The sequence below is a fragment of the Triticum aestivum genome, chromosome 4B (assembly GCF_018294505.1).
Source record: "Triticum aestivum cultivar Chinese Spring chromosome 4B, IWGSC CS RefSeq v2.1, whole genome shotgun sequence".
Classification (NCBI taxonomy): Eukaryota; Viridiplantae; Streptophyta; class Magnoliopsida; order Poales; family Poaceae; genus Triticum; species Triticum aestivum.
The window spans coordinates 229246820-229257728 of NC_057804.1; the positions used below are offsets into that span (position 1 = coordinate 229246820).

The window sequence follows — 10909 nt, forward strand, 5'->3', positions numbered from 1 at the left end:
GCGGCCAAAACAGCGGGAATGACCGTTCATAGATAGTGGTTGAATCTTGGAATTTTTTTGGTGTTTCTCTGATTAAATAGATACTTAAGTACCTAGAAATGATTTTTGAAAAAAATAAAGAGGAAACTACGAGGTAGCTGCAGTTCAAATTTTACCCGCTTCCTACTAAATCGACAAAAATTTATCTTTTTCACGAGAGGTGGATAAAAGCTTTTGACACCCAACCATTTGGTCAATTGTGCATTAAATATGGACTAATATTTTAGAAAAATGGTTTGGTCCAATTTTGCAACAAATATTTGGTAGGCCCTTCACAATTAAACCCATTTTGGGCACTCGAAAAATGGAAAATTGAGTTTTCGTCCAAAGAAAATGAAAACTTTCTTAACATTGTTTGACATTCCAAGATGCACTCTTGTGCATAATATGCGACCAATATTTGATTTTTCATGTGAAAAAGTAATAGAAAAACAAAATAAAAAAACACAATTATATGTGCTCTATTCCTATTGGTGGAATTCATTGTCACACAGATCGATGACATGGCGCCCATCCAACCATCCATTTCTCCATACCACATCCATCCCTCCATCCATCCATTTATGTACAGAAAAAAGAAAATGAAAAAGAAAACCCCACCCGCATCCACCTACCAAACCCTACCCAGATCCAATCGATCCCCTCCTCCCATTGCACCGCTTCTCCCCCCATCTCCTCGCCGCCACCACTGACGGCGCTCCCCTTGATCCCTCCCACCGCCGTCTCCCTCCCTCAGATCGAGCTCCCCCTACCCTCCCCCTCCCACCTCTCAAAGCTCCCGCGTCCCAGCGCCGCTGCTGACTACCATGCCGTCGCCGCCTACCACGCCGTCGCGGCCGGCCACGACGGCCAGTACCCGTACTACTCCTACGGCGGTGGCGTCGATGCCTTGTGCCGTTGTGGCAGTCGAGTGACGGCGGCCATTCCCACCAACGAGGGCTTCTTCGATGACATCTTCGGCGCCCGTGCACATCAGGTGCAGTCGAGTCCAGGTCCAAGTCCACCAAGTCGTCGTCGGTGATCAGCTCCGTCCGCTCCGCCTTCCGGTCACCGGCCACCAGCGGTAGCACGGCAACGCTGCCCTCTCCTCCTTCACGTCCAAGCTCAGGTGAACCAGTCGTCAGGTGCGATTCAGGCGATGCCGCCCTCTCCTCTCCCAACCAACATCCCCATAGCAGTTCGATCTGTAGTTGTGTCATTAGATAGCCAGATCCCCATTTCGTGTCCATGTAGTCATAGCACCATTAGAAGTCAACCAAACCAACCAAGCAAACAATGTGTTCATGTAGATGTAGCGGTTAATCAGCGTCAATGGCGGGCACCGGGGCGTTCTCGTAGATCCAAACTGGGCAACTCCAGTCATTAGTCAGTAGTAGCATTTGTTGTGATTCTGAACATGTTGTTCTATTATTGCACCGCATTATGTACCATTCCGTCACAATGTTCAGTTAAGATTCAGTTGCAAGCTTTGCATGTCATTGATATTCTGGAAGATGATTTGGTTCACTTCACCTAATGATTTCTTCGTCATAAACTGAGCATATGCGGTTTCTTGAGGAACCCTCCATATTGAAGTGTGCATCCATTCCATTGAGAAAGCTATTGCAAGCAGCAAAGTTTTGTTGATAACAGTTCGTGTGCTTGCTCACTAACAAGTTTGCATTTCTGCCCAATAACAGGTTCCACTTCTTGGTGGAGCAATGTGCGCGTGCACCTGGCATTTCTTCTACAACTCAGTGTCTCTCGAGGTAACATATTAACCCGAAGGCAATGCAGTTGCATTCCCTTTTCTACTAATCATCGATATCAGCTACTCCGCAGGACTCAACCGTATCGTACACCGGGCGTCGTCGTGTAGATTTTGCCCACCGTGTAGATTTTGGCCCTTCATTCCGGTTCGAGAATTCACTGTATGACTGTCATTGAGAAACTGCATGCATGGACTATGCAATGCTCTTTAATGTAGAAGCTCTGTCACTCTGGTCTATATTACTCTACTAGTCAGTGTCACATTTCAATTGAGCCGTTAGGGCAAGAAAAGGAAATTGTCAGGCAACTACTCCGTCCATACTTCCAAAAACTTCTTGTATTTTGATACAGAGGCAGTAGTTACTAGTGTTTTTATCAAAGCTTTACTAGTGTTTATGAGTAAAACTGTCGTGTCTATTTCTCTAAATGTTCAACAAATAATTTTAAAAACTTACAAGTTATGCAGTTTCGTTGTGGTTGATTGACATCCCTGTGAAGATAAAATACAGGACCAACTTTTAGCTTTTTGTGAAGCAAAAACATTTGGTAAAAAAATCGTAGAAACCCCCAATAAGTCGATTTATAGTTGATAGAAGAAGTATGATTTGGTGTTGGTGTGTGTGAACTTCTGACATTTTGATCTCTGAATGCTAGTTGGACATTTTGATATCTGAATGCTAGTTTGACATTTTGATATCTAAATCCCTTTGTCCGCCCCTCATCTTTTCTTCTTCTGCTCTCTGTCTGACCCCCTTCTAGTTAATTTGGTACAGTGACCTACTCCCCTGCTTCCTATGTTAATTTGGTGTGTGATGTGGATGTGATGTATTTTAGGCATGATTAAATACGTACTTTGGTTCCACTCTGACTGAAACAACTTGTTGGTTCAGTTTCTTTTATGAAGAACAAATATGATGAACACCTTTTCTTTTCCTTTTTATTCAAGATTCATTTCCAATTATAAACCAAACTGAAATTGCAAATAGTCTAGAATGAATGAAGCAGAGAGTCCTTCCTTCTTTGGTAGCTGGCACAATTCCTTGTACAATTCCTTCTCAAGGTGCTGGTGTTTGTGGAGGTGATTGACCTCTTTTTTCACTCTCTGTATCAAGGTGCAGCTAATGAGCATTGGTAGGTGTTGTTCGGTGTACCTTGACATGATCTCCAGGACATGAAATGTGAGCTATCTAAGCTGTTCCTTTGTTCCTGGACATGATTTATCCTTCGATTTGATCAACATTATCTTGTTATGTCTCTTGTCTATCATGTGCAGCGGCAACAGGATTTGCAGAGTACAAGGGTGGGCTCATCAAGGTGTGTGGTGGTAGGCTCGCTCGGCCCCAGCATCTTTTGTTGAACGGACATGCCGCCTCTTCAGCATCGGCTACATGAGAGCCATGGTGAGCTCTCTTCTCCCTGCCTCCGTTTGCTTGCTCTGAGCTCGTGCTTGTGAGAAACTGCATGTCACCTCGCTTGAACTCCCTAGCTACACCACACCTTGTTTAATACACTAGTCATGCTCTTGCATACATGTTTTGTTGGACGAAAAAATGTACAATGATCTGCTCCTTGGGATATTAATTCTTATGATATATCTTGTAATTTACATTATTGTAAAAGTTAAACCCACTACACGTGTTAGCAGAAATTGTTTTAGTTTGTCATACATAATTGCCTATGCTTGTTGGTAGCTATTAAGTGTATAATTCACCATGGAAGCATAGTAATTTCATGGACATCATAAGATTACATTTATGTTCTGAACTTAAATATTTAAACTCAGTGTTTAGATTCTGTATCTGTAATCATAAGCTTCACTTGTAGTCTGGTCGTTCTTAGACATATTATTGTTTGAGTTAAGTTCACCGAACAATACTTAAAATTTTAGGAATCAATGATGCCGACCTCCTTGCAGAGTTGTGCCAGGTACCAAATGATGACCTACTCGCATAGTTGTGATAGTTACCGATGACCTCCTCATACTCACCGGTAACAAGTCTGGTTTCACATTTGCTGGGCACTATGCTTTTGGTGTATCATATGGCTGGGAGAAAACACACAGTTTCCTGCATTGTCGGATAATGTCAATTTGTTCTGTAAGATCTGAGTTTATTGTACTATAAATGGTGATAATATTGTGCCTAGTATGTCCACGACCTTTTACATTGTATGGATAATTGGATAGACTGAACTACCGTATTCCCCTTTATACTCCGCAGTCAAACTCATATGATAGAGTAGATATTTTCTACCTGTAGAATCATGGAGGTATTAACTACCTGATGTAGTCATAGAACAACATCATGTTTGAATATGCCAAATGTTTGGGCCTAATGATGTTCTGTATTATGGCAGCTGCTTTATTACTTTCTTTCTAGGTTTATGTGCAGTGTTGGATTAATGATTTAAGTGCATTAGCGGTTTATCTTCTTGTTCACAAGTCTGTTTGCATTGGATGTACATAACTGTCATTTTTACATCTTGCATATTTAACATACATGACAATAGTAGTAGGTATTGAAATATATGCGAAGGTAGAAGCTATCGCTGCTGCCTTGTGGGTCGTAATTCTTTCTCTCCAGACGCGTATACTGCCTGATGTATCGCTCATGCTCATATTCTGTATTGAGATAGTCCTAATATCCATCGGGTTGTAGATTGATTTCCCCTGAAAAAGCTATGCTTCTTTCCTTAGATGATAAGCATGTTCGACAGCTATGTGGAATCCTTAAGATAAATGGTCTTTAGTTTCTTTTGGTGCATCTGCGTGCACATAACAGTCCGTTAGTTTCTCTTTATATAATGAAGAAAATATGTTGTTATCATTTGTTTATTATTATCTATCATCTGTAGATTGATTTTTAGGCCATCAGTACTTCTATGTATAATTTGTAGTCTCTTGAATGAATAATTTTTCTTTAGGTGTCATGTGTCTTGTGTTACTACATACATCTGGCGTGAAGTACATGGTTCCAGAACTATGGTAACCCGTAGTTTGCTCTACTGGTGATAGTAGGATGATGGAAACATCACTACTAAATGTAGTTCATGTTTCTTCAACTAATCATCATGTACTAGAGTTTCTCTTCTTCTTGCTACTGTTTGGTTTTTGACGTCACTAGCTTGTACTGAAACGTGCAGACTTTACCCCTTGCTAGATCCTTTGGTGGAGGTGACCCATGTGATGGTGATTCGCTCCAGCAGTTTCGGTCTGACACTGGTGGTGCTACACTACTACTACTCCTATGATGGCGACGCATTGGTAGGCTCGGCTGCCTCCCTTTGTTGTCACTGTGATGGTGAAGCTCAGCCTAGGCTACAACCACTTACGATGAGCTCCTCAGGTCCCCTTCTACCCCTCCTACTCGCTCCATGATTCTTTGCTTTGCCTTTGTGAGGTGTAATTGTTTAATTTTTGTCATAGTGGAGCATTGGATGATATATTGTATCTGTCATGAGGTACATGGTTCATGGATATGCCAACCTGCAGCTTGTTGTACTAGTGATAGTAGGATAATGCAAGTTTTGACAATCAATACATATTCCTGCATGTTAGTGTCTCTCCGTGTAAGTACTAATTCTGGTGAGAAGAATACAATTATTATTTAACCAGTCCAGATTTTTAACATTTGATGTACTTCCAAGGCACACAGATCTCTACTCTTCTACATAATCCACACTTTGTTCTGGAAGCAAGTCAGTTGTACCATGCTGTTACATCACAACAAGGTGTCATTTGATGTAGTGCTGCTGTTGATGCTCCCTAGAGTCTAGATGTAGATGTACTGCTGCTGTTGATGCTCTAGCTGTAGCCTGTACTATTGTTGTTTTGCTTCTTCAGTGTTAGTTTCGCTACTACTAGCTGTTGGCTGCTACTAGTTAGTACTTAGTAGTTACTGCTAGCAGTGCTAGTAGCTGCTGCTGCTTCTATTGCTTGTGCAATTGTGCTAGTAGCCAGTAGATGTTCATTGCATGACCTGCACTCGTAGCTAGTAGATGTGCTGGTACCTGTACGCTAGTATTGTTGGTGTGTTCAATGTCTTAGTAGAACATCATCAGGTTGATGTGTTGTAGTCAAGTTTTGGATGTTTTGCCATGCCATGCTTAGTGTTTACTAAACTGAGGTATTTGAGCATTTATGTGTAATTTCTATTCTCTTGAATGGATATTTTTTTATTGGCAATCATTTAAATTCCACTGTATCTCACTTATAATTTATGCAGATCAGGATCTAATATTATTGAGGTTGTTGTTGTTGTGAGCATGATCAGAAGAAGCCTGGAGATGTGCACAATAGTTTTAGTTGATGTTGCCACCATGTTTTGGTGCATGTGTATTTATTTTTGATTGTATGCAAACTTGATGGATCATGCAGACGTGTATGTGCTGTTGTGAGTTTCATTGATTCTGGATTTGATCATTTAATTGAGAGAACTATTGATTGTTTGCTGTTGAAATGTGTAACAGAAATCTGTGAATGAAAAGGTTGAATGTTCTATTGGATTGAATAATATTTGGGCTCTAAAAAGGCTATGGCCCAAACGATAGTGGACTGGAATTTTACGCATTTACGAATAAAGGTATAAAAAGGCTTAATTAAATGGACTATGAAATGGATGAGGACTAGAAATAAAAAGGCCGAATTGTTGGGCTTGGCCCATGAAGTCGATCAAAAATTGATAGAAAAAAAATAATAAGGCCAAATTATTTGGCTCGGCCCATGTAAAACATCGAATTGGACCGGGTTTGAATCTTGTCAACGACCTTTTCAATTGGTCGCAATTTTGCCACGTCAGATCCGACGTGGCCTGGGTAGACAGCTAGTGACCAAAACAAAAGGTCATGGGTTCAACGACCTTTTGTTTTGGTCGTAAATATCTACAACCTTATCCCAAAGAAGGTCGTTAATTTCAGTTTACGACTGCCAACTTTTGACCATCTATTTTTGGTCAAAAAAAGGTTGCAAATTAAAATCAATGACCTTTCAGCGACCAATAGTGAGGGTCACAAGTTAACATATTTCTTGTAGTGTCTCTACCGAGCCATGCTTCACCGGACCCGCTGCAATGCCGACTATGCCGTCGTCTTCCTCCTCGGGTTCCGACCACCGCCGCCGTTGATTCGCCACGCGCAGGACGTCCCCAAGTAGTCTAAGAATCTCTACGAGTTCACTGTGAGACCCTGCACCTTTTCCCCCATCTCTCATGCTCGCCCGCGTCCTCTGGGCTGTAGTTCCATGGACGTCGAAGCTCCCCGCCGCCATGGCCGATGGATCCCTTGCTCCCGAGCTCCTCAGCTCTCTCATGTGGGACCAACTTGCTTCTGCTGGTCTGTAGATGCTCCTGCGCCACTCCGTTCACTTAGTTGCAAGCTGCAACAGCGTATCCGTGCTAACCCGACCGCCGCCACCGCTTGAGCTCGTCACCGGCGATGTTCCGGCCACCCCAGCTTGTTCTACTTCCACCCTTTGACGCACGGAGTCGCGCTGAACCCAAAGAGCCCAAGCACGCTTGCTCTCATCGTCGGAAACGGCCGGACGGCCAACACCTCAGTGCTCCGGTCATCATCGGAGTTAATCCGATGATGTGGGCTGATTATATTAGTCCAACTACCTAGTTAGTTTAACCGTACTCACTGATAGTGGACCCCACAATGCTAATTAACCATAGGTTAGCCCTTGTGTCCATGACAGGCGGGACCCGCACGTCAGGTTTGACTCTGGTCAGCGTCATTGACTGCTAACACATGCATGATGTAGTGCCGACGCGGTAATTGTTTTCTAGTTTAAAAACATTCAGGAAAATCCAGAAAATAGTTTAAACTTCTAAAATTCATATCAATTCAACAGTAAATCCAAATGAAATAATTTATACATGAAAAATTATCGAAAAAATCAATCTATCCATCTGTACAATTTCCATGCATGCTAGAACAACTAATGACCACTGTTTATGACAAATCAAATAAATGGCATTTGAATATTAACATATGGAGTTTGAATTTGAACCTAGGGTTCAAACCAACTTCATTTAAATCGTTGCTAGTTGCATTAGCTCAAACGCACTCATTTTGCCATGTCATGATCATGCATCATATTGTCGCATTGCATTGATTATGTTTATTCAATAGGTTCCGAGGAGCCAAGTATTACAATCATGGGTGTCATGACCCAACATTCAGAGCATACAAACTAGAAGCACATGCAGAAGCATAACATGTCTGAGTACAGACAACTACAAATGGAAAGGGCAGAGAAGCCTGACCATCTACAAGACCCTCTAGAGGGCACAACATCGTAGCTGAGGTAACGAGCTAAACATCTAAGTCCACGCAGAACTACTAATGAGACTGGAGTTTCTCTGCAAAAACATAAATTAAGCAAATGTGAGTACAAATGTACCTAGCAAGACATACATCAGAACTATCTACATATGAAACATTATCAACAAAAGGATGGTGGCGTTTAACTGTAGCAAGCCAGCTTTGAATCGGTGGCTATCCTGAACTACGATTGCAAGTAACTCTTTGAGGTGGCGCACACGAGTCCACATATTCACCATATCAATACACCACTATGGATCCGCTCCCGTCTCCCTACGAGAACGCCATCCGTAGCACTCACGCTTATCTTGCGCATTTTAGAGTATCCACTTTCACTTGTCTATGAACTATATAGGCAACCCAGAGGTCCTTTACTCCGGACGCGGCTATTCGAATAGTTGATGTTAACCGTGCAGGGGTGTACTACTTCACATACGCTCTCGCCACTTACCGCCATGCACACGTCATGTATCTCGGCAACCTTCAAGCAGAGACCTGGCGAGGGTGTCGGCCACGACCTGACTAACCACACAAGTCTGTAGTCCAGGTTTATCGCCTATTCAGGTTCCATCCGCAGGGAGTCCAGCCGATGTTTCCACATACGGCCCCGAACGATGTGTACAGGGTTCCCGGGTCACCAAACGGGCAACTCGGTACACCGGGCCACGTGCCTACTACATCACAGCCCACCCCTTGGGTCAGCGCTACGCTCGGCCTCCAACATACTACAAACACCAGAAACTACTTGCAACTCCTGGACAGAGGACAGGGGCGGTTAATAAGTCGAGAGAGTCAATTAAGGAGTTCAATGCATGGTAGTAGCTGTTCACGGATCACAAACACAGAACTCAGTTCCTGAGGATGGCTTCAATGAGACAACCCACCATGACTCCTACATGGCCTCTCACCGCTACCTTTACCAAATCGTGTTCACACAATTAGCTCACACACAGTAGGACATGTTCATCACCATTCCAATTCATCCCCGATGAAACAGACCTGACTTAACTCTAAGAAGTAGCAGGCATGACAAACAAGCATGAATGAGTAGGCACATCAAGGCTCAAACAACTCCTACTCATGGTAGTGTGTTTCGTCTATTTACTATGGCAATGACAACTCATGCGGAGGAAAAGGGGTTCAACTACCGCAACATGTAACAGATGAAATGTTGTTGTCGTAATTCAGTAAAAGAGAGCACGAGCGAGAGAGTGGGATCGTATCGAAATGAACAAGGTGGTTTTGCTTGCCTGGCACTTCTGAAGATACTATAGTTCTTCATCGGTGTCATCGATCACATCGTCGAAACCACGTCTATCGAGAGGGGACAAACACCGGCAATAAAGAAGGAACACAATCAATGCAATGCAACAATATGATGCATGATCATGACATGGCAAAATGAGTGTGTTAGGATAATGCAACTACAACCAGATGGGTTTGAGTCATTTTGAACCAAAGGTTCAACCCCAAGCTTATCTTATGAATTTAAATAGTGCTTTATCATGTTTTGAACCAAACAGTAAGGTTAAGTTGTTTAAACATGCATGAAACTAATAGAGATGGATAGATTGAATTTTTCTGATCATTTTTCATATATAAATCTTTGCCTTTGGAGTTACGGGTTAATTTCTATGATTTTTGTTGAAGTTAGCACTATTTTCTGGAATTTCCTGAATAAGAATAAATCCATAAAAGGGCATTACTGCGTCAGCAATTACGTCAGGGTGACATCAGCAGGTCAACTGGGCCGTCCAGGTCAAACCTGACCAGTGGGTCCCACGGGTCAGTGTCACAGTGCTGGTTAGGGTCGCTGACGTGTGGGCCCAGTCAACGACCACGTCAGCAGGGTCAACACTGACACGTGGGGCCATTGTGATTCGCTCAAACTAAACAGGAGTTAAACCGTGGTTAGTTAAGGCGTGGGGCCCATATGTAAGTGGCACAGTGATTAGCTAATGGCGTTATTAGTGCTAACTTAGTGTACCATGTCATGCTACATCTTGAGCTTGCGTTGGTTTTCCTTGAAGAGGAAAGGGTGATGCAACGATAGTAGTGTAAGTATTTCCCTCGGTTTTTGAGAACCAAGGTATCAATCCAGTAGGAGGCTCTTCAGAAGTCCCACGCACCTACACAAACAAACAAAGAACTCACAACCAACGCAATAAAGGGGTTGTCAATCCCTTCACGGCCACTTGCGAAAGTGAGATCTGATAGATATAATATGATAAGATAAATATATTTTTGGTATTTTATTATATAGATTGGAAAAGTAAAGATGCAAATAAAAGTAGATTGAAAGCTTATATGATAAAAGAGTATTACGATGGGTGAATGAGTTACTGCCGAGCAATTGATAGAAAAGCGAATAATTATGAGATTATCTAGGCATGATCATGTATATAGGCATCACGTCCGTGACAAGTACACTGACTCCTGCCTGCATCTACTACTATTACTCCACACATCGACCGCTATCCAGCATGCATCTATAGTATTAAGTTCATAAAGAACAGAGTAACACATTAAGAAAGATGACATGATGTAGAGGGATAAACTCATGCAATATGATATAAACCCCATCTTTTTATCCTCGATGGCAATAATACAATATGTGCCTTGTTGCCCCTGCTGTCACTGGGAATGTACACTGCAAGATTGAACCCAAAGCTAAGCACTTCTCCCATTGCAAGAAAGATCAGTCTAGTAGGCCAAACCAAACTGATAATTCGAAGAGACTTGCAAAGATAACTTAATCACACATAAAAGAATTCAGAGGAGATTCAAATATTTCTCATAG

At 42.4% G+C, this 10909-nt stretch overlaps 1 protein-coding gene across 24 annotated transcripts; it reads left to right on the plus strand.

Moving 5' to 3' along the window:
- The first annotated feature begins 633 nt into the window (after nucleotides 1-633).
- LOC123091874 (uncharacterized) lies at nucleotides 634-6299 on the plus strand. Of its 24 annotated transcripts, none has more exons than XR_006443726.1 (6): nucleotides 635-1163; nucleotides 1719-2966; nucleotides 3062-3188; nucleotides 3677-3714; nucleotides 4930-5132; nucleotides 6012-6299. XR_006443726.1 is itself a non-coding variant. In XM_044513479.1 (4 exons), the coding sequence occupies exons 1-4, from the start codon at nucleotides 3177-3179 to the stop codon at nucleotides 6133-6135; spliced, it is 372 nt and encodes a 123-aa protein (XP_044369414.1). In that variant the 5' UTR covers nucleotides 2973-3176; the 3' UTR covers nucleotides 6136-6299. The 24 variants fall into 24 exon arrangements, 1 of the variants encoding a protein (XP_044369414.1); XR_006443723.1 differs by having other exon boundaries at nucleotides 4947-5132; XR_006443729.1 differs by having other exon boundaries at nucleotides 3704-3714.
- Nucleotides 6300-10909: the final 4610 nt, after the last annotated feature.